The following is a 22879-nucleotide window of genomic DNA, read 5'->3' as shown; positions in this document are numbered from 1 at the left end:
GCAGCAGCCGCTTGTTTACGGAGGTGATGAGGACGCTGCTGGCCAGCTGTCAAAGCCATTAGACCGGAGGAAAATCCGCACAGGTTCGACTGGGAAACGCGGCCCGGAAACTGTTGACACTCAGCAGGTATGGTCTGTGTTAAATGTCTCCGTGTTCGGACGATACAGCACTACCTGAAATCAGATACAGGAGCGAGACAAAAGGGAAGCCCGATTGCTACAAGCAAACCGCAAAGAGCCGAGACGCTGCAGGAGAGAAGGAGCTCCGCATTCCAATTAAAGCCAAATAAAACTAACCACTTAAATTCATGAGCAATTATGCGGTAATATTGTGTTCTTTGATTCATATAAAAAAACAAAACAAAAGGGGTAATTTTAGCCAAATGAAGGTGGACTTCCCTTTTTTCTTGTAGTCATCAAAGCTATGAAATGCTGTGTGAGTCAGCTTAAACAATATTCTAATATTGCTGTAATATTAAGGGAAGCTAGAACTGTTTTTGCTCTTTTATTAAGGCCGTGATTACACGCATTCTTTAGATGGAGGTTTGCGGTTAGTAACGATAAATGTGACAAACGTGGGTTTGACTGATAAAATTGCAACATTTAGCAAGACTGCCTGAAAAAGAAACAGAGAGAGCGAGAAAACAGAGAGCTCATTTCCACTAAAGATATGAAGACCTTCGTAACTGTATTTTGAAAGTCTTAGGCAGAAATAAGATGTGAAGCAGTGAGGTGGTTATTGCAGGACGGAAACACCGGCTGCTGTTGACAGATGTTTTATGTTTTTGTGTGGTAGGCAGCGGGTTGGGAATGTAACTATTACATCACATCAGTATACAAACTCTTAAATAAGTCCAAAACTGAATGAAGAGAACTGTAAACAGAGATGGATTCAAATGTTCCATTGTTTAACTCTCCAGCAAATGTATTCCACAAAAGATTGACATTTTGTGCTTGGAAAAACAAATACCAAGTTGCCCACTGTGGTCCAGTTTAATAATTAAGTAAAACAAAAGACAAACTGTGAGCACAAACAAAAAGGAGAGAGAAACATTATATTACCAGGACCTGTCTGTTATCCTGTTTACCTGCCTGTAGCTCCTCCTACACTCTGCCTGTCTCTGTGAGTTCCTTATGGAGCTGATATGTCTTGAATGGAATGCAGACAGATAAAATCTTTTTTTCCCCTCTTGATACTTACAGAACATGCTGGCGTGCCCACATACCTGTAGAGGAGAGTGTAATACGTGTGTATATGTGGATTTTAGTATAATTCCATTCAGCTTACTGATTGCTGATAATTTTTTCTTTTAAAAAAGTGTCTCACTTGCCATGATAATGTTGTTGTGCAATGCACAACTGTCATCAAAAACATAAGGAAGCTTGGAAGCATAAAAACAGTTTTGAAAGAGTTCTCTCCTGATAACAGTTTTAACCAGTTTTGTTGCAGTTTCTGAACCATAATATACAGTATTATTATCAAATGTTATTAATGACAGGCTTTCTATCAAACAGTCTAACAGAGTTGATGTATTTAGTGTGCTTAGAAAAATCATTTTTACGTTCTTACAGCTTAACGTACACCAGCAATCACACCGGAAACCCCGGAGGCTGATAACCAAGCCTGTCATGTTGATCATTTCCTAACATTGGGCAGCTGATCAACTCAGGATTGTTAGTGAAGTTGCATAATACTTGATGCATTTCACACGTTTACACACACACACACACGCACACACACACGGAGAGTCACAGCACTGTGACCCTTTGCTTTAAGAAAGCACAAACAGCCTGAGGCAAATGTGCAGAGACTGCTGCCTTCGCTGTTGTGAGGGGATGACTTAACGGCTGCATGCTTGTTTGACTCACTGATTGGTAAATTATCATGAGATAAACAGGTGGTGTGCTGGTGAGTTTGTGCGTGAGGAACAGATGTCTAATGACTGAAGTGAAGCATGCACCTCACATGCACATGAGCACAAGCAGCAGCCCATTAATGCAGAATATAATAAGAGTTAATGACTGACTCCTCATTTCAATTTATGGTCATGTAATGGAGCTGGAAATGGCACATTCCACCCCGACAGTACAGAAAGCCTCTGCTGTTCTAACCTGCTCCTGTGTTCGGACGACTTTTACAGTCTTTTGTTTGTAATTTTGTCCCTTTTATCGTAAGTTAAATGCTGAACCAACAGCATCGTGGTACTCAGAGAGAAAAATGTCCATCTCATAGCATTACATATTATGTTTCTCCACTTGATAGATTAAAAGCCTGTCACCGGACATTTCACTCGCTGTTTAAAATTGCTTTCCTCTCTACTTCACCGATAAGATTTAGCTTATTCTGGTTCTGTTGGACAGGTTGTTTCAGAGGTTCTCAGAAAGGAAGAAGGGGCTGTAGCATCCACAGCCAATCCTCAGTTCCTGCTGATTTTTCCCTGAAGCAGCAGCACCATGGCCGACCATGAAGAGTCTAAGAAGACGAATGGGAATGCTGGACACTCTTCCAGCCATTTGGAAACACACAAAGAGAGCATGCAGCTTAAAAAAGAGATTTCACTGCTTAATGGAGTCAGCCTGATCGTAGGAAACATGATAGGCTCCGGGATCTTTGTCTCCCCAAAGGGTGTCCTTATTTACAGTGCCTCTTATGGACTCTCACTAGTCATCTGGGCCATCGGAGGTCTGTTCTCAGTAGTGGGGGCCCTCTGCTATGCTGAGCTGGGCACCACAATCACCAAATCAGGAGCATCTTATGCATACATACTGGAATCATTTGGTGGCTTCATTGCATTTATTCGTTTATGGACATCTCTATTAATTATTGAGCCTACCAGCCAGGCAGTTATAGCCATCACGTTTGCAAACTACCTGGTGCAGCCGCTCTTTCCAACATGTGAACCACCATATGCAGCATCGAGGCTTATTGCTGCAGCATGTGTATGTAAGTACTTTAGATCCATTTCTGTCCCACTTCTGTTTGCTCATATCTGTCAAACTTTTTCTGCAGTATCAAAGAAAATATGAAGTTTTCCCATCTCTCCAGGCCTGCTGACATTCATCAACTCTGCGTATGTAAAGTGGGGCACCCGCGTTCAGGACATTTTCACCTACGCTAAGGTGGCTGCCCTGATCGTCATTATAGTCACTGGCATCGTCAAGCTATGTCAGGGTGAGTGATGACGACAGTACTCAACTTTTCACATAGTTCAGAAATAATGATCAAATAACATCCAGCAGGCAGACGTTCTCTTCTATGGCTAACTACCTGTTATCAGTGGTTTTCTAGTTTTTATGAAGATCAATTTTGGTTCGGATCGTTTGGCATTTTTTTAATCAGTGCTGAATTATCAGTTCAGCTGAGGAAAGTTAACAGTGTAGTTTTAAACCTGTTCCTGAAATAGTACAGACCTTTGATAAAAAGCTGAGCGTATCCTCCAGGTCTTAAAAGCAAAGCCAGAGTGGACGCAATCATGGAACCCACTGACAAGTCCATTAGCTTAGCCTCTGGAGCCAGCAGGCATTTATGGGGCTTCTAGTGAAGTCAAGATATCCAGACTTCCTCTTCTGTGTGCCAGTCGTTGTTTGCAAATGCAAATATATATTTTAAAAAGTTACACAATTTAAATCATCAGACGACCGTCAATGGTCTCAAGCAATCCCTCTGTTACGCCATACACAGACTGTTTAACTTCGTGTAAACAAAGTATGCTCAGATGTGAAAACTCAGATTAGAAACAGAAACCAGAATGCTCTCAGTTCCAAAAAAATCCATTAATATACATTCTGCATTTTTATGCAGATGTTTGTCAACCAAGATCAATGAGTTGCCCTGTATTGTTATTAGTTCTGATGGCCAGCAGGGGGTGACTCCTATACTTGGGAATTTGCAGAGAAGTTTATGAGAAAATGGCCCTACATCTTACTTCATTTATGACTTCAGTAAACCCTTTCCCAAGGACTTTATGGTGTTAGTCAGTACTTTGAAGTGTTAATGAATACAGCATAAAGTTAAATTTGTAAAGTGTGGTTCCTTTTAGAGTGAAATGAGGAATAAGGCAGAGTATGATTTAGGGTGGGCCTACCTCGTAGTCAGATCCAGCCCTCTTGTGTCACCTCCAGAGTTGGGTAAAAAGATTAAATTCAAGGCTTCAAAACCGCAGACCAGTGGATGCTGGAGCTACACCCACCTCTTATAAATGCTTGGTGATACCAGAGAGTGTGTATGTAGAAATCCATCAGAACATTTAGGATGGCACAAATACGCAGCATTACGATTGTTAACTTGAGTTCAATGACGTGTCACTGATGTTGCTTTGATGATTGTGTTTCCATCTTAGGCTACACAAGCAACTTTGAATCATCCTTCCAGGGCTCATCTACAGACCCTGGCAACATTGCATTGGCACTGTACTCTGCTCTCTTCTCTTACTCTGGCTGGGACACTCTCAACTTTGTAACTGAGGAGATCAAAAATCCTGAAACGTAATCTTTCCTTTGATGTTTTTTTTCTCTCAGTAGAAAATATGTAACAGAAATGCTTCAATCAGCCTGATCAAATGCCCTGTTTTTCCAGAAACCTGCCCTTGGCTATTGCCATCTCTCTGCCTATTGTCACCATTATTTACATCCTCACCAATGTGGCCTACTATGCTGTTCTGGATGTCGGTGCTATACTGGCCAGCGATGCAGTTGCAGTGGTGAGTAAACAAACTGAAGAAAAGAAGCTGATGGGATGGAAAACTAAATGCTTGTGCATGCGAGTTTAGGTTGTTGAACCAGTTTCTGTTTGCTGTTTAGACGTTTGCAGATCACACGCTTGGTGTGATGAGCTGGACCATCCCCATTGCTGTGGCTTTGTCCTGCTATGGAGGCCTCAATGCATCTATTATAGCTGCTTCCAGGTAGAACAAACAACTATGCACCAATTTAAGAAGCAGTGCCATAAATATGCTGGGGTTTTTTTTTTTTTCCCCTATTACTTTTAAGAGGTTAATTCTTCTATAAATGGCACTAATGCATGTCATCTCTTCATGTTTTCTGTCTTTTTGTGTTCAGATTGTTCTTTGTGGGATCTCGTGAGGGTCACCTTCCAGATGCTCTGTCCATGATCCATATACAGAGATTCACTCCAATTCCTGCTCTGATTTTCAATGTATGTAAACGAAATGCAGATTATTGTGGTTGAAGCACAAGAAACTCCCACTTAATAATAGATCACTGGAAGTCCTCTCATTGCTGCTCCATTTCGTTAATGAAACTCAAGGGTGTCAGATTCATTTCTGATGTGGGGAAGTGAAAGGATCGCCATGCAGACTGCTATTCTGAGAGAAAAAGATTTATTTAAGATTTAAAAAGATAATATATTCCAGACCTAACAGGGAGTGTCCACGGACTGAAGAATGAACTGCTAATTAGTAACTTAGCAGTGTTGATGTTGTTGCGGTCTTGTTGTTTGTGGTCCTTATTGTTCAAGTGCACCCTGTTTATTATGGCTGAGAATAGGCCACCATGACTGAGGCTACTGCGGTGACTAGAGTTGATATGCAGTGATTGTATGAATGTTAAATAATGGCACATTCATGTAGCAGCAAAGCTTGAAACAGGGCGTAAAGCGGGGGGGGGGGGGCGCTCTCTGCTCTCATTAATTCTTCTTCCTCTCCTTGCTGTTATCGTTCCCATGCTCAGTGTGTCATGTCGCTGATCTACCTGACAGTTGAAGATGTCTTCCAGCTCATCAACTACTACAGCTTTAGCTACTGGTTCTTCATGGGTCTGTCCATCACTGGCCAGATCTACCTCCGCTGGAAGGAGCCAGACAGACCCAGACCTCTTAAGGTAACACCAGATAAACACAGCTGTGTAATCACTGCACCAATAAAATGGGCTTGTGCTGAACTGTTCCTCCTAACATCCACGTCAGGCCCTTTAAATGTGTGATTTAACGTTAGTGTGGCCTTTTAGGGACTCACTCACATTGCTTATATGAAATTATATTAAAACAATGATTTAGTACTTTCATATTAGGTTTTCATTTAGTTTTTTTGTATATTTGAAGTCATAATTGTCTCTCTGCAGCTCTCCTTATTGTACCCGGTGGTGTTCTGCCTCTGTACCATTTTCCTGGTGGCAGTTCCTCTCTACAGTGACACGGTCAACTCTCTGATCGGCATCGCCATTGCCCTGTCTGGTGTCCCTGTCTACTTCCTGGGTATCCACCTGCCAGAGTCCAAGCGACCACCTATCATCACCAAACTGCTGCGTGAGTGCATCACACGTAAAGCATTGTCATTCTAACTTAACCTCTCTTGATTAAACTAACCAACATGGTGTTATCTCTCACTGCAGGTTCTCTGACTTACTTCACTCAGTACACCTGCTTCTGTGTACTGACTGAGATGGACAAAAGTCAATAGAATCTATTTCACTTTAAAGCTCTGGAGTCTGTGCATCCTCTCAGCCACCAGATGAGGCCTTCAGCTCTTCGATGCCACCTAGGATTTTCAAATTGACACCATAAATGCATTTATTAAAAGTCTTGCATGATTTTGAATCTCAGCAACCTCGACCTCAATCTCAGAGCTGTTTGCAACAGTGGAAATGCTGCTGCAGATACACTTAAAGATTTGTTTTCTAGGAAAGATTTCCAAGGCGCAGTAGAGAGATGGTTATACAGTTTATTATCAATCCTTATTAGGTTTAGCAGGAAATGTATATGTATCATGCCTTTTAAATGGTATATGCCTCTGAGATTTTACTGGTGCTATGAACATGACTGCAGGGACCTGAAGATTATGCAAGTAAATTTTCTCTCATGGATTCTTGCTGAAAAGTGTGTGTGTGATTGATCTGAAGTATTAGTCATGTTCATTTTCTAATGAAAAAAGGGAGGAAATGCATCTTGGCTGCTGCTACGTGAGGATGTTGACTCATCCTTGTAATGACATTGACTTTATGTACTGCTGATCTCATTACTTGTAGTGGGATTTTAACCTTTCTATAGTGGTTTTGGTTTTAACTGTAACTGTTTTCTTTCTTTTCTTTTTCTTTTTTTTTTTGTCAGAACATGTTTTTCGTGTCTTGAATTGAATGACTCTGAGTGTTTTAAGACCAGCAGCTCAGGCAGGTTTAGATGAATTCACTCTCACAGTATGAAAAGCTGTAGCCTTCTTTTCAGCCCTCAGCCTAAAACGGCTGATGGGGTATTGTCCTCACCCCATCGGGTGGACGGGTCGCTAAATTTCCATTTTGTGAACATGATGACTCGAACGATGTGACCTAAGATGTTCAAATTCATACCATAAATGTATTTATTAAAAGTCTCGCATGAGTTTGAATCTCAGCAATCTTGACGTCAAGGTCAGAGGTCAAGATTTCTGAAAAATCTTGTCATATCTCAAGAAAGAAGTCACGCAGGATTTTCAAATGGATATCTACTAAAAATCTGAAATGAGTTTGAATTTTGGTGACCTTGATCTCAAGGTCAGAGGTCACATTTACTGAAGGTTTTGTGAACACAGCTGCTCGAGAGCGAGGTCACATAGGATTTTCTTTTAGAGCATACCACAGGTGTTTTTACTCAGGAAGGATATCACAGACGTCTCATGCTCACAGCTCTGATGCACCTACTGACAATCTGACACTTGAGAATTCGACATCCTTGATACAATTCATTCATTTTTTAAAAATTTTATTTTATTGCAGATTTGCCAATGGCATAGTATATGTAGCTATATCAGGGCCACTGTTTCAGTCTGTTGATAAAATGACGTTCAGTGAATTTTCAGTGTGATAATAACCCTTCTGCTGTGACTGTGGATTTTCAGGCCAGGCCCAGTTTGATAGCAGAAGAGTTGAAAGATGTTCCACTTTTGTTGTTTCATTTTTGATTTTGTGCCTTTCATGTGAACGTGACCTGGAGTGTTCGGGTAATATTGCTGCAGTTTGTAGTCAAAATGAACATGAGGTTCAAAGATGGATTCAAATGGTGATTTAAATGTTTAATATATATATATATATTTTTTTTTTTCTTACCAGCTACAAATAAGGGTTGATGTGTTTAAATAGAGCTTTGACAGATAACAGACACCAAAGTATAATCACTGTTCGGTTGTGTATGCTGCCATCACAATAAAACTAAGACTACATTAAAGTTTAATAAATTCTGCTCCTGTCTGGTGACACAGGTGTTTCAGGGCTGGTTTGGTAGGCAGGGATTTTTATTTTTTCCACTGATAAGCATTTATCACTGCGACACATAAAATCTATGGGGGGCTGAAACTCACTCAGCAGGGTCTGTGAAAGCCAAGCTTTCTTTAGGCCTAGTGAAATAACGGTACTCATTTCTTTATGGGGTCTGGAAGGACGTATTTTTATGTTCCTACATGCAGTAATAAACATGAAGTACAGTTAAAATCACCTGGTGAAGGATATTAAAGACACAGTAACACAAAAGCCACTGCTTGGTCATTTAAAGTCCACAAAGCTCTGTGGTGTCAGTTATTGCGCATAAACTGATCATATACATCACCTCCCATATGCTGAGAACCTTCATCATTTTTCAACTTGAAATCATTTCAGACTTTACTAGCTGGGATGTATTTTTTCCACACACACAGCCAGTACCTCTCATCACTGGCCTACTTCATAAAAACAGTACCCTGCCTCAGGAAAGAAAAACACATGGAAATCAAAACCTTATCAGGTTTTCTTTATGTTAGTAGCATAATTTTAGCAACCATATGTAGCAAAATGTATGGTACAGCAGGTTAGGTAGGAAGGTTTTGTTACAGTTAGACTGAACAATTGAGCTGCTTTTAATTCTCAGGGCATCAAATACTGTGGATGTCTCAGAGATATGGTCCTGTGACCCTAATAGTGTCACAGTGTGAGGGCGCAAGCTGTGTGGCGTGTGAAGGAGGTGAGGACGCAAACGCAGGACACAGGAGCAGGCAGAGGTGAGGTGTAAAACAAAAATGAGCCTTTATTGTGGCTAACTCAAGCAAATACAAAAACCAAAAGAAGATAACAAAACTAAAGAAAATCTAAACCAGCAGGAAACCAGGAACCTGGGTAAACATGGGAACAAAGACAACAAGACTCAGGGGAAAACTCAGACAATAAACACACAGAGGAAATGAGGGGTGAGTGGAAACAGCTGGGGCAAACAGGTGAACAGAATCACACTAAGGAGACTCAGGCAGGTAAAGTAAAACACAAGCACACAGGACACAAATCTGTCAAAATAAAACAGGAAGTAACCCAAAAATGGTACACACAGGCTTGACACACAAGGAGACTGGCACACAGAGGGAATCCAAACATGACTAAACAGAACCCAACTACAGCACCTAAGCTGACACAAGACGATGAAACAACTCAACAGGGAAGACACAGACACCTGAAACACAAACAATGAAGACCCGACACGGAAGGGATAACAGACACCAACACACAAGAACACGGGGAGACAGATACACAGAGGAGCACAGACACAGGAGCACAAGGACACGGGAAGACGAGAACACAGGGAAATCAGAATAACCTCTAAATTAACAAAACCCAAAAACAATACAAAACTACAACAAACTGAGAAACTAGACTGTAAACTAAGAAACACAATCAGAAGATACAACAAAACAGAACATCATGCTTTTTTCCTCACCTGTCAGCTCTGGCATTACCACAATATATATATACACTTATGTGAACAATAAACAAATTAGCTTATAGAGAATCTATGGAGCTCATCTTGGAAAAGCAAATATGTTTGGTGCAACAGTATAAAACCTGCCAGACAGGACAGGCTAAGAAAAAAAGAATCTCATATTTGCTGGATTGAAGTTGTAATTTGGTGTTTGTGTTTTCAGTGTTATCGAACCTGTTTGGATTTTTTAAGATCAAATACATTAGTGCTTTTTTAAAAATCCTTTAGCATTTCAGTGATTTTTGAGAATGTTTCCTAGTTAATTTGAATCCTTAAACCAACAAAACAGAAATGTCTGCCAAACAGTATTTAACAAAGCCATGTAAACATATTTTAATCTGAAATTAAATTTGATTCATATCTCTAGAAATCATCTGTTCCAAATAGGTGAAAAATAAATCAGCATTTTCATTTTTAACCAGAATATTACAAGAAAGCAGTGAGATAATTGTATTTTGTATTTGTGATTATTATGCAGGAGTCAGTTATTATAGCTTATAGATTTTAGTACAACAGCTTTATCTCCATTTTGAGCAAGATGTTTAAAGAAGTATTTGATTGTAGTAACGCATCAAACTGCAGCACAGTTTGATGCGTTTTCTTTCTGCACAGCCTCAGAGTTTCATCTACTTGGATATTTTTGCATAATCTTGTTTACAGTCAAATAAATAAAGAGCACTTTGTGTTAAAACCATTTTAGCAGGATTTTAAAAAGCACAAACCTATGGAATTTACTTACAAATTACAAACAGCAACGACAAATTCCAACATTAGTTAATATGGATACATTATAACAGCTCTCAGTTCAATATTCAGACCACAGAAATGTTCCTTTGTAGTAACATATCCAATATATGCCACTTTTCAACTACAATAGTGCAATCCCTCCACATTTCTTCTTCCTGCAAGGATTAAAGTCTGTCCACTTGATATTTTGTGAAGGCAGGTATGAACACACTGTGGCCCAGGAAATGTGAATGTGTCGACGTTCTGCTGCAATACTCCATTAGGTGCCCAGAGTGCTCCCTCTGGGGCTTAATCAGCTCACTGAGTTCATCCCTCTTATTGTATGAACACATCATGATCAGCCCATGATGATCACTGGAACAGCTACAGCTCTGGAACCCTGCAGGTTCCTCTGGATCTCTTCCAGGGTTACAGGCCTCAATGTGGGCAGTAAAACTGCAGTCAGTTGGAGAAGATTCTTTACTGCCAAAGTGCAATGTGAAGAAAAACAATGTAAAACAAAAAGTAGCTATTTACCCTCGTAAAAATCACAACGAGCAAGAAAAATACATTTTATCAACTAATAAATTCGTTATAATAAAAAAATATACAAAAAAGGACGCATTCAAAGCCTGACTGCTGAATCTTAGTCCATTTAACTCTTCTAAGCCTGCAACATGTGCTGTCTGATCGATCCGCTGCTGCCAAGAGCAGAGCCTCCAGCTTGTTTCCAGATCCAGTCCAGCATGCAGAGCTGCAGCATCAGGAAGAAGCCTGTGGAGGACAGACCAGAATCCACATTCAACTATTTATTCATTATTTCTGCTTAAGTATAAAACAATCTTTTTTACACAATAGCAATATTATTGTGGTATCTGTGGAAAATTTCAATAGCAGTATAAAACAAGTTGCCAGCAGTAAAACTCATCTTTAACTTTACTGATTAGGTTATTTTCCTCTTTTTTGTCAAACAGGGTGCACAGGAAGTAAGATAGTGGAGAGCTGGAGAGAATCAAATATGTGGCTCCATCCACTGTTGTGACCCCTTTGTGAAGGAAGCAGCTAAAAGAACCTTTAGATGGGCTACTCTATATGTGTTAGTGGTATGATGTCTTCCCCTGTATCTTTCCCCCATTTCCTGTCTCTATCCACTGCCAATAAAAGCTGCTGTGGCCAAAAAATGTGAAAAAAAAACAAAACAAAAAAAAACAGCTGGATGCTTATTTCACACCTCAGTGTTTTTTAAACATATTTTCCTGGGTATTTTTATATGACTGCCCCCACCCAGGTGTACACACTCTCCCTCCCCACATTGACAGGGGCCTAGACTACGAGGAGGATCTTAGCATATCAAGGTAACTTCAGAGTTAACACTGGGTTTTCTGTACTATGAAGGTGGCTCAGTTTTTACCCAAGGAAATCACTATGGTAACTTATGCTGTGAACCTAACCTGCTCCGGAGCAGATTAGAGATCAACGGGTATGAAATCACCGCCTACTGACAAAACAGTTGTCCAGAAAATAGCGTCACCATTCCTGGAAGATCCCTCAGACCTCTGCAGGGAGAGCAGGAGGGTTGAAAGTCTTTGCGTTTCCCTGGTGAGCATCAGTAAGAATCACAGATGCAGCAAACAACTTTACAACCGTTTAATTGTTCTGTAAGTGTTCATATATAATCCTAAAACAGGACACCTCTGCTGTACTTGCAGACTTCATATCAAATGTGTATGTGTAGACTAAGCCTATGTTTGAAATCTGTTTTTATTTTTAATCCTTACTCTCAGACCCTTAAACAGCACCAAATATGCAGCTGAAAGAATAAAAACTAAAGCTGTCAGGATCAGGTGATGTTCACACTGTCAGTTTCAGATCAGCTGGAAGCTGAGTCTTTATTTACAGCATGTCTTAAGCACAGTATAGGTTCTCTGCTGGGAGAACTTGTTTTATACGTACAGCTTGTTAAGCTGTATGTTACTAAAACCACTGTGTGTCGCATTGTCACTGGAATGTATGTGTATTAATTTTGTGAGTGCAGAGCACACACCAAGAACACCTGTTCAAACAGCCACATTCATTTCACTTTGATTTCTGATTTCCACTCATTCATCAGGCTGTGGGACAGCGGCCTTAAATCTCTAAATGGATCCAGTTTAAAGTTTCAGCCGTCACCTCGGCAGCAGCACTGAGAGCGCGCACAGCAATAAAATTATTCACTGGAATTAAAATGTTTATTTTACAGCTCTGTGCGCTAAATCTCCAGATTAATGATTCTCTGCAGTGTTCATCTGTTGTCTTTGGATTTTACTGTGATAGTTTCATGTTCTTTGTAGAGTTTTAATCACCATTTGATAATGTCTCTGCTGTAGGTGGTTTATCTTGATCACCAGTGTTAGGGTATATGAATCCAGATAACAGAAAGATACCCTGGCATGATGAACTCACTTCGTAGTAGAGGGCTCAGGACTGTAGAAAAGAAAAACATCAGGCTCAGGAAGACGAGAGAGGCCACTAAGAAGAAGAGCATAGATTCATCAGAGTGGATAGCATATAAGTAGGTTGCATAATTGCAAAAAAATATATTTACTTTTTATAGACTACAGAACTACATACCATTTTTCTGTTGATATAAACTATAAGAGCAAAAGCCATGATGATAGCTACAGTACAGCCAAGATATCTAATGGCACTGAGTGCCAGAAGGTGGCGCGCTGGTCGAAGCTCCAGGTACTGCAAGAGGAGACAGCGTAACAAGGCCTTCATACGCCAAAATATGACACTATATAGATTGTATTAAAAGCAGCGTATCTGCTGCATGTCTCACCACCAGCACAGTGAAGTAATTCAGATGGTTACACAGACACACAGTGTGGCTTTCTCCTCTCTGCTGTGTCTCACATCCATCCTCCAACCAGTTCACCTGCAGAGAATCTGCAGCAGGAAAATATGGATCAGTTAATGACTGGAAATTATGGTACATGGAAAGGGAAATACAGGTAAATATGCAGTTAAAGTAGCATATAATCTTGGCCTCTAAAGGGGCCCAACCTTTTCTGGTGTCCCAGGAAACACATCTCCTTAAATTTCTTTCCTGAAATAAATATTGGAAAAAAAGGTGAGTATTATTTTTCACTTAAATCGTAACTCGTGATATTCATTTCCTGTGTGCCACATGTGTAATCTGACTTGCTGCCCATCACCACAAGGCTAAAATAATATTTGGGGTCACAGTTTAATACAAAGACAGACATTGAAAGTTCACTAACAGAAGAAGCAATGAGCTGTCACACTGTTTTTGTTAGACATAAGGTTAGAAAAGAAACCTGCAAGTGGTTTCTCTGTGTGCACCGCTGAGGACAAACAGACGTCATGGAACCAAGAAGCATCCTGGTTTTTGTTTTAACAGCAGCTGCACCTGAGCCACATTTGACAGCATCTGAGTTTATTGTCATCTGTAGTGCAGTACAGTAAATTAGCTACAGTTACCACTTTGGTGCAGTAAGTGTAAATGTGAGAAAGTAGCTGTGGACAGTGAAGTGAGCAGGCATCGTGCTGATACAGATAAAAGGCCAGAAAATGCACAAACTCACAGACACGACTTCATGATAAAAGTCAATCGTAATGGGCTCAGACAGATCTTTGATGATTTCATTCTCCACTGTGATTTCCACCACATCACTGATAGGCTTGGCATCTTTGTGACCCTCCTGAAACAAACACACACATCTTGACCTTCCTCTCATAAAAACTAATTTTTTACACACAGAACAGCAAAAAACTTGAGCACAAACAGTTCATTCTTGCAGACTTGAAGCTTTGCAACATTGCAAACAATGCAGGTGAATGAGCTCTGACATCTTTTCATATGTGCCTGTACTGACTGAAGACAAATGGCCTCACCTGGAGCAGGGAGTTGTTCTTGAAGAAAGTGCAGGCGACTTTGTTAGCCTTTTTTGCAGCTTGTTTTAACGCAGGAGGGAGATGGATGGTGATGCTGGACTTGAAAGATCTACCCTCGATGGCCTTGAAAAGAGAACATATGCACATGAAGGACTGTGACACTGTAGACAAACCTGTGTCACTCTGCAGCTCTGCTTGTGAGTGTAGATCCCAACCCCCACAGCTGTAATTAGTAGATCTGCTTGCAGATTGCCGGGTTACTGCTCACACAAATGCCTCTATTTTAGGGTTGTTTGCAGAAAGAAAATCAGCCTGCAACATCCATCCTCTAATCGTCAGTAAAATGCTGCTATAATCATCTCACCTGTTTTCTGAACTAACTCCCCTCAGCTGGAATGAGGACTCTCTGCGTTATTCAGAAATGTGCTATAAAGTCAGTGTGGATTAAAAATGGAAGCGCACACAGTCTGAGATGTGAAGCAGCATTGGTGCTAAAGTTTAATTATCAATTCAGGACTAAAAGCATTCACATTATTTTTGTTTTATGAACGACCCTTTGTCACATCACTGCTGGGTTAGATTCATGCTCCTCAAATTTCACCCAAAACATCAGGTATTACTCTGCAGAAGAGGTGGATTTCAGTTTTCTGTGTTTTATCACAGCAAAAAGGTGAGACTGCCTTTATTCTGTACTTCAAACCTGAAGCCTGTCCAAACCCTGAAATGTGATTTTTCTACACGCTCCAAGCTTAAGTGCCATTGCACCTCAACTGGAGCTGACAGGCAGGAAAGAAGCGACAGAGAAAGAAGGGAGAAAAGAAGGGAGCAGAAAGACAAAAAAAGACAAAAGAGGAAAAAACAGGGTCAGAGGCAGAGCACACCCTGGAAAAGGTCACCAGCCTGTCACAGGGCTAACACAGAGAGACAGACAACCACTCACATCTATGGGCAAAATTAGAAACCTTAATCTAAACCTACTGAGTGCATGCCTTTGGACTGTGGGGGCTCAAGAATCTGGTCTTTAAACATTAGCATCAAAGCTCTCTGGGGCTGAAACTGAAAAAGATTCCCTGTAATTTTGTATGTATTTTATGCAGTTTTACAAGTAAACAGTACTGTTTGATTTAATTTCTGAATTGCAACTTTAAATTAGATTTATTTTACTATATTAACCTTAATAATAACCTTATTATTAACATATTTCCTGATTTAAGGTGTTTGATGTTATTTGTCAGCATTTTATATTTTAAATTCTTAACCACTAAGTTAAGTTCTGATATCATTGTTAATGTAGAAATAAGTTTCTTCATTTTTAATGTGCATGTTTGTCTTACAGGTGATGTGATGCTGCGGCCTCTGAAATCTTCCTTTAGCTCCGCCTCAGATCTGTGAGCGTACGGCGGCTCAGCACACCTGGACACAGACAGACAGCCATGATTCCTGTTTCATTTAATCAATCTGATTCTTTTCAGCTCCCATGCTAACACACTTTATATCTCTGCTTCCAGTCTGTGGTTAAAGATTGTGCACTGCAGGAAGGATGCAGTCAAAAACAGCCTATCATGATATGTCTACAGTAAGTTGGTGCATTTGAGAATCAGAGAGAGGAAATTACTTGTTGTCTTCAGATTCCCGGTTTGCTTGTTCACATAATTTACCTGCAGAAAAAGAAAAGAAGAGAAAGTTCTGATCCTGACATGCTGTACTTGAAACTGATGATCAGCAGAAATCTGACATGTTAAACCCTCTCTTGGTTCAACTAAACTACATGTTAATGGAAACACTGGCTTATTGGAGCAAACAATAGTGCAGAGCATCAATTTTTATTTCTTTATAAATAGATTCAATTTAGGCATGTTCTTCCTTACTGTAGCTGATGGCGCCTCCGTTAAAGTTGTAGGCCATCAGTGTGTCGTTGGTGATGTGATCAGTTTTGATCCTGGTATTGAAGATGCCGTAGGTCGTTATTTTTGTTTTTGGGCCATCGGTCAGGTCAGTACAGCAGGAATCCTGCAGGCTTGAAGGCCAGCACAGAGCAAGGGTCTGTCCTCCAAGCTGTGCATCACAACAGGAAAAAAAAATAACAATTTTAAATGAAATTCACATAATCCAATTTACAGCACACAGAACACCACATTATACGTTTACTTAGTCTTTTTAAAATTTGGTGGTATTATGACTCTTACACATTCCATATACAGTACCGGTCAAAACTTTGAGTGTGTCCAAAGTTTTGTCTAGTACTGTATATGTAACTTATATATATATATATATATATATATATATATATATATATATATATATATATATATATATATATATATATATACATATATATATACTTTTCCTTTAGTTTCATGTTATTGATTATAATGATAGATGGCAAATACTAATTTAATTAATCCATCCATCCATTTTTTTCTTCCGCTTATCCGGGGCCGGGTCGCGGGGGCAGAAGCCTAAGCAGAGAAGCCCAGGCTTCCCTCTCCCCAGCCACCTCCTCCAGCTCATCCGGAGGGACCCCAAGGCGTTCCCAGGCCAGCCGAGATACATAATCTCTCCAGCGTGTCCTGGGTCTACCACGGGGCCTCTTCCTGGTGGGACATGCCCGGAACACCTCACCCAGGAGGCGGCCAGGAGGCATCCTAATCAGATGCCCGAGCCACCTCAACTGGCTCCTTTCGATGTGGAGGAGCAGCGGCTCTACTCTGAGCCCCTCCCGGATGGCCGCACTCCTCACCTTATCTCTAAGGGAAAGGCCAGCCACCCTTCGAAGGAAACTCATTTCTGCCGCTTGTATTCGCGATCTTATTCTTTCGGTCACTACCCAAAGCTCGTGACCATAGGTGAGGGTAGGAACGTAGATCGACCGGTAAATCGAGAGCTTCGCTTTTACGCTAAGCTCCCTCTTCACCACGACGGACCGGTGCAGCGTCCGCATCACTGCAGAAGCAGCCCCGATCCGCCTGTCGATCTCCCGTTCCCTTCTCCCATCACTCGTGAACAAGACCCCGAGATACTTAAACTCCTCCACTTGAGGCAAGAACTCGTTCCTGAGCCGGAGATGGCACTCCACCCTTTTCCGGCTGAGGACCATGGCCTCAGACTTAGAGGTGCTGATTCTCATGCCAGCCGCTTCACACTCGGCTGCGAACCGTTCCACTGCGAGCTGGAGGCCCCCCCCTGATGAAGCCAACAGAACCGCATCATCTGCAAAAAGCAGAGATGAGACTCTGAGGCCACCAAGGAAGAAGCCTTCCGCCACCTGGCTACGCCTAGAAATTCTGTCCATAAAAATTATGAACAGAATCGGTGACAAAGGGCAGCCCTGACGGAGTCCAACACCCACAGGAAACAAATCCGACTTATTACCGGCTATACGGACCAAGCTCTCACTGTGGTTGTACAAGGACTGAATGGCCCGCAACAATGGGCCAGACACCCCATACTCCCGCAGAACCTCCCAAAGAACACCCCGAGGAACACGGTCGAATGCCTTCTCCAAGTCCACAAAGCACATGTAGACTGGTTGGGCAAACTCCCACGCACACTCGAATATCCTTGAGAGGATAAAGAGCTGGTCCAGCGTTCCACAACCAGGACGAAAACCGCATTGTTCCTCCTGAATCCGAGGTTCGACTAACGGACGCACCCTCCTTTCCAGCACCCTGGCATAGACCTTACCGGGGAGGCTGAGTAGTGTGATACCCCGAAAGTTGGAGCACACCCTCCGGTCTCCCTTCTTAAAGATGGGGACCACCACCCCGGTCTGCCAATCCAATGGCACTGCCCCAGATCTCCACGCGATGTTGATGATTTAATTTAATTAAATTCAATTTTATTTATATAACGCCAAATCACAACAAACAGTCACCTCAAGGCACTTTGTATTGTAAAGTAAAGACACTACAATAATTACAAGTTGAGATAAGACTTTGTCTGATTTACAGTCAGCTTCAACTGGTCCAACAGTGGCTCCCAGTACAGACAGAAATCGATGTCCTCCCATGAACTCAGTCCAAGCTGGTTGAGGGAAATCACCTCAGACCGCTCACACTGCTTTGTGATCTGCCCGGTAACGGACAGAACGCTCTCATTGGCTGAAATGTCGATCCCTTTACAGCCTGTAGAGATGTTGAGGTTCAGGTTTAAGGAGTCCCTGTCATGGCGCCATGTACCACAAAAATTCCAGTCCAGGTCATTGTTACTTGAAACTGTTAAAATACAGCACACAGTTTAAAAACTTTATTAACACACTGTGTTTGGAGTCTGCAGAGTTTTCACAGGTTTTCAGAGTGCAGTTCACAATCACAGATAAGACCCATCAGGTTATCAGCTATTGATCCCCACTGAAGCCTATATGTCCAGAGGTCATCTAGAGAAAAAGTCAACAAATGCTCCAAAATCTAATCATCTGTTAGTCTGAGGCCTTCTATTGTATGTTTTTTTTTCTTTTTGAGTTTCTCCTTGAACATCCCTAAGCAGGGCAACATAGCATACAGCACACGGAACAGCACACATATGAACACACTATCATAAAGTGTGGCACCAGTGTGGTGATCTTACCACTGGAGAGGATGATTAAGAAGAACACAATCTTTTCCATCAGCTGGGGTTCAGCTGCTAACGCTTGTTCTGAGGAGATACAAAAAACAAAACAAATACACAAAAGACAATTCAATTCAATTCAATTCAATTTTATTTATATAGCGCCAAATCACAACAAACTGTCGCCACAAGGCACTTTGTATTATGGGTAAAGACCCTACAATAATACAGAGAAAACCCAACAGTCAAAACGACCCCCTATGAGCAGCACTTGGCGACAGTGGAAAGGAAAAACTCCCTTTTAACAGGAAGAAACCTCCAGCAGAACCAGGCTCAGGGAGGGGCAGCCATCTGCCGCGACCGGTTGGGCTGAGGGGAGAGAAAGACATGCTGTGGAAGAGAGCCAGAGATTAATATCAATTAATGATTAAATGCAGAGTGGAGTATAAACAAAGTAAATAAGGTGAATGAGAAGAAACAGTGTATTATGTGAACCCCCCAGCAGACTAAGCCTATAGCAGCATAACTAAGGGATGGTTCAGGGTCACCTGATCCAGCCCTAACTATAAGCTTTATCATAAAGGAAAGTTTTAAGCCTAATCTTAAAAATAGAGAGGGTGTCTGTCTCCCGAATCCAAGCTGGAAGCTGGTTCCACAGAAGAGGGGCCTGAAAGCTGAAGGCTCTGCCTCCCATTCTACTCTTAAGTATCCTAGGAACCACAAGTAAGCCAGCAGTCTGAGAGCGAAGTGCTCTGTTGGAGTGATATGGTACTATGAGGTCTTTGAGATAAGATGGGGCCTGATTATTCAAGACCTTGTATGTGAGGAGAAGAATTTTAAATTCTATTCTAGATTTAACAGGGAGCCAATGAAGAGAAGCCAATATGGGAGAAATCTGCTCTCTCTTTCTAGTCCCTGTCAGTACTCTAGCTGCAGCATTTTGGATCAGCTGAAGGCTTTTCAGGGAGCTTTTAGGACAGTCTGATAATAATGAATTACAATAGTCCAGCCTAGAAGTAATAAATGCACGAATTAGCTTTTCAGCATCACTCTGAGAAAGGATGTTTCTAATTTTAGAAATATTGCGCAAATGCAAAAAAGCGGTCCTACATATTTGTTTAATATGTGCATTGAAGGACATATCCTGGTCAAAAATGACTCCAAGATTTCTCACAGTGTTACTGGAGGCCAAAGTAATGCCATCCAGAGTAAGTATCTGGTTAGACACCATGTTTCTAAGATTTGTGGGGCCGAGAACAAGAATTTCAGTTTGATCTGAATTTAGAAGCAGGAAATTAGAGGTCATCCAGGCCTTAATATCTTTAAGACATTCCTGCAGTTTAACTAATTGATGTATAATTAACTAACTAATATATAATTCATCTTTGACTAAGGAGAGCATCGATTTAGTATAAATGAATGTGTAATAAAGTGTACAATTAAATGACAACAGAACAAACAAAAAAGCAGAAGCACATTCATCCAAACTCAAACTGTGAAAGTTAAAATTGAACAAATACTGCATCTGCTGCCCTGCAGAACTGGGTTATTGTAAGTTATACGTGACTGTATGAACATGTGATGAGAGATGAAGGTCAGAAGAAATCAGGAGGCAGACAGGAACCTGCCGAGCCACAGACCAAACAGACAGACAGCTAAAGAGCTACCTTACATTTATGATTGCCATCAATGTTTTAGTTTTATAGGTCAACAATAATATTGTCATGTTTGTTTCTGTTTGTAGTTCATGGTCTCCATACTCTTCTTTTCACTTCCCCTCCACCCTCAACCAGTCAAAGCTGCTCCTCCCTGTGTCTGGTTCTGCTGGAAGTCTCTCCCTGTCACAAAAAGAGTTCTTCATCCCGAGTGGATGTCTGATGATTATCTCTCTGATATTTTAGGAGGTTTACCTTACAGTAAAAAGCACCTTCAGACAATTGCTGTTGTGAACTGGCACTTTATGAATTACTTTCCCTTTAAGATATCAAACTCACTAACGTTTAATTGAGATAGCATAACAGTTATCCAATTGTGCTGCTACTAGGAAAGATTTAAAGGGCACTGGTGTGCTTTCCCTTATTCTCCATCATATAAAATGTTATAAAGGTGGATTCTCAAATTAAATATGGCCAAATAGTGAGGCCTACATATGCCCAAGCGATCCCTTCAAGCCAAAAGCTCAGGCTGCAGACTGCTCTAAATCATCAGTTTTAAGGAGGTTTGTTGAGTCTATGTGACACCCCTCAGAGCAGAAATCAATATGGTCATCCCAGTGAGCACTCAAGTGGAGTCTAAAAATAAATATCTGCAGATAGAAATGAGCATAACTGTTCCTCTTTAATAGGCTGTCTGGAATACAGCAAAAATATTGTGCAGGCTGAGCGGATTTATAGGTTAACAGTCTTTATAAATATATACATACAGTAAGTGTTTTATAGAAGAGGAAAACTGATGGAGTCTTATCTATGAGCTTTCCTATAAAGACACCACTGTCTGCTCAGCTGTGATGCTGCTATTGTGATGCCGTACTCTTCAAAATATAAGACTGCACAGAAATCTATTTTCATCTTTTTCCTGCTGATGTTTAGAAATAATTTTTTCAATTTTATTCAATATTAAATGGTTGCAAGAAAAACAGCCCTGAAATCTTTTGGATTTCCTCTCAATAACAGCACCTTTTAAATGTTATTTTAAAAGCTTTTAGTAAAATTTATATAAAATGTCAGACACTGTCCACTACCTAAAAATTAAAGTCAGGTGTGTTAGGCTGTCAATATAGCGCACCGAAGTCACATTATCTTGGTCACTTGTACTAATCAGTCTGGAAAGATGAAATACTTCAACTGCTCCACAAAAAGTTTATCAGACTCTAAAACCTCTTTTTTAATGACCTGTCCCAGGTGTACCCTGCCTCCTGCCCTGTGACAGGCTCCACCCCCCACCCTCTGTTTCAAACTGAGCCTAATTTTATGTGCATTAAGTGAGCAGATTTCAGTGGTTTTTAGCTGAAGAGGCCACATTTATAGTGTACCATGCGGTACACTATAAATGTGTCCCTTCGTGTGAGACTGTCAATATGGACTAATAATGTAGTGCCCCGAGGCATCTGAGGAAGAACATTCAGAGGAAATAATCTGATGTGATGCACACCAGCATGATCCAACTACCAGGGGTTTTGCTCACCGCCTCCTCACCAGATTTAACTCCCTACAAATTCATCCACTTCATGAAAATAAAGTCAAAATATCAAAAATCTGACACACTGCCATATACCTTAAATATGCCACACATATTACACAAAAATGGATAAACTGTCAAAATATTTCATATAACTTACCCATGGATCGCCGCATCAGCTGTGTAGCACATTCATCTGCGTCTGTAGCATTAGTGGTTTGAGCCCTGCAGAGCTCCACACCCGCCCACTTCACTTCTTGCCTACCTTTTTATAGCTGCTATAATAAAGTATCAAACACCCTCCTTTAAACCACAAAATGCAGCACTCAGGCAAACAAAGGCAGACATACAAAGCTAGCTTAAAAAAAAAAAAAAAGAGCTGTCAATTGCATTTATTAATCCAGTATTTGAATAATCAGATAATTCTTATTAATGAGCAGTAATAAATATTCAAAGAGAAAAAAAACCCACTGCAACTCCACTAGGGAAAACAATGTTTGGAAACCGCGGCACAACCGAAATTATTCCGACTGTGTGATGAACTTGCAGTCATGGTTGGAGCTGTAAACATTTGTTATAATTCTTTCATCTTACTGAGTGCACATATATGGCCTTTTGAACATGTTGTACTCACTGGAAACTTAAGCATCGAAAAAGAAAGTAACAGTTTAATGTCTCACACATCCAGACGAGTAAGCGACAGCGAGACCACACACACACACACCCACATATCTATGTCAAAGTGTTATGTTGTATATGTGACCTGAAATTGAACTTAACCTGTTACGTAATCAAAGCAATAAAACTGACTGCAAGGGGGGAGTT

General features: G+C 40.9%; 1 protein-coding gene and 1 long non-coding RNA gene across 2 annotated transcripts; one reads left to right on the top strand and one right to left on the bottom strand.

Moving 5' to 3' along the window:
• The first annotated feature begins 3 nt into the window (after positions 1 to 3).
• slc7a6 (solute carrier family 7 member 6) lies at positions 4 to 8084 on the top strand. Its single transcript, XM_030721164.1, has 10 exons — positions 4 to 127; positions 2362 to 2944; positions 3047 to 3172; positions 4341 to 4485; positions 4577 to 4700; positions 4801 to 4904; positions 5059 to 5155; positions 5689 to 5838; positions 6079 to 6262; positions 6349 to 8084. The coding sequence occupies exons 2-10, from the start codon at positions 2455 to 2457 to the stop codon at positions 6414 to 6416; spliced, it is 1488 nt and encodes a 495-aa protein (XP_030577024.1). The 5' UTR covers positions 4 to 127; positions 2362 to 2454; the 3' UTR covers positions 6417 to 8084.
• A 5934-nt stretch (positions 8085 to 14018) lies between these two features.
• On the bottom strand, positions 14019 to 15982 carry LOC115800960 (uncharacterized). The gene is made up of 4 exons (XR_004021706.1): positions 15945 to 15982; positions 15664 to 15742; positions 14330 to 14452; positions 14019 to 14136 (listed from the first exon to the last, which is right to left on the bottom strand). It is a non-coding gene; the product is annotated as an uncharacterized LOC115800960 (long non-coding RNA).
• Between the last annotated feature and the right edge of the window lie 6897 nt (positions 15983 to 22879).

The sequence above is a fragment of the Archocentrus centrarchus genome, chromosome 3, assembly GCF_007364275.1.
Source record: "Archocentrus centrarchus isolate MPI-CPG fArcCen1 chromosome 3, fArcCen1, whole genome shotgun sequence".
NCBI classification, from domain to species: Eukaryota; Metazoa; Chordata; class Actinopteri; order Cichliformes; family Cichlidae; genus Archocentrus; species Archocentrus centrarchus.
This window is presented reverse-complemented; position numbering and strand designations above follow the sequence as displayed.

Coding starts and splice junctions, on each gene's coding strand:
- slc7a6 (XM_030721164.1), top strand. CDS start 2,455: ATGGCCGACCATGAAGAGTCTAAGAAGACGAATGGGAATGCTGGACAC. Junction 4,486..4,576: donor GAGATCAAAAATCCTGAAAC/GTAATCTTTCCT, acceptor CTGTTTTTCCAG/AAACCTGCCCTTGGCTATTG. Junction 5,839..6,078: donor ACAGACCCAGACCTCTTAAG/GTAACACCAGAT, acceptor GTCTCTCTGCAG/CTCTCCTTATTGTACCCGGT.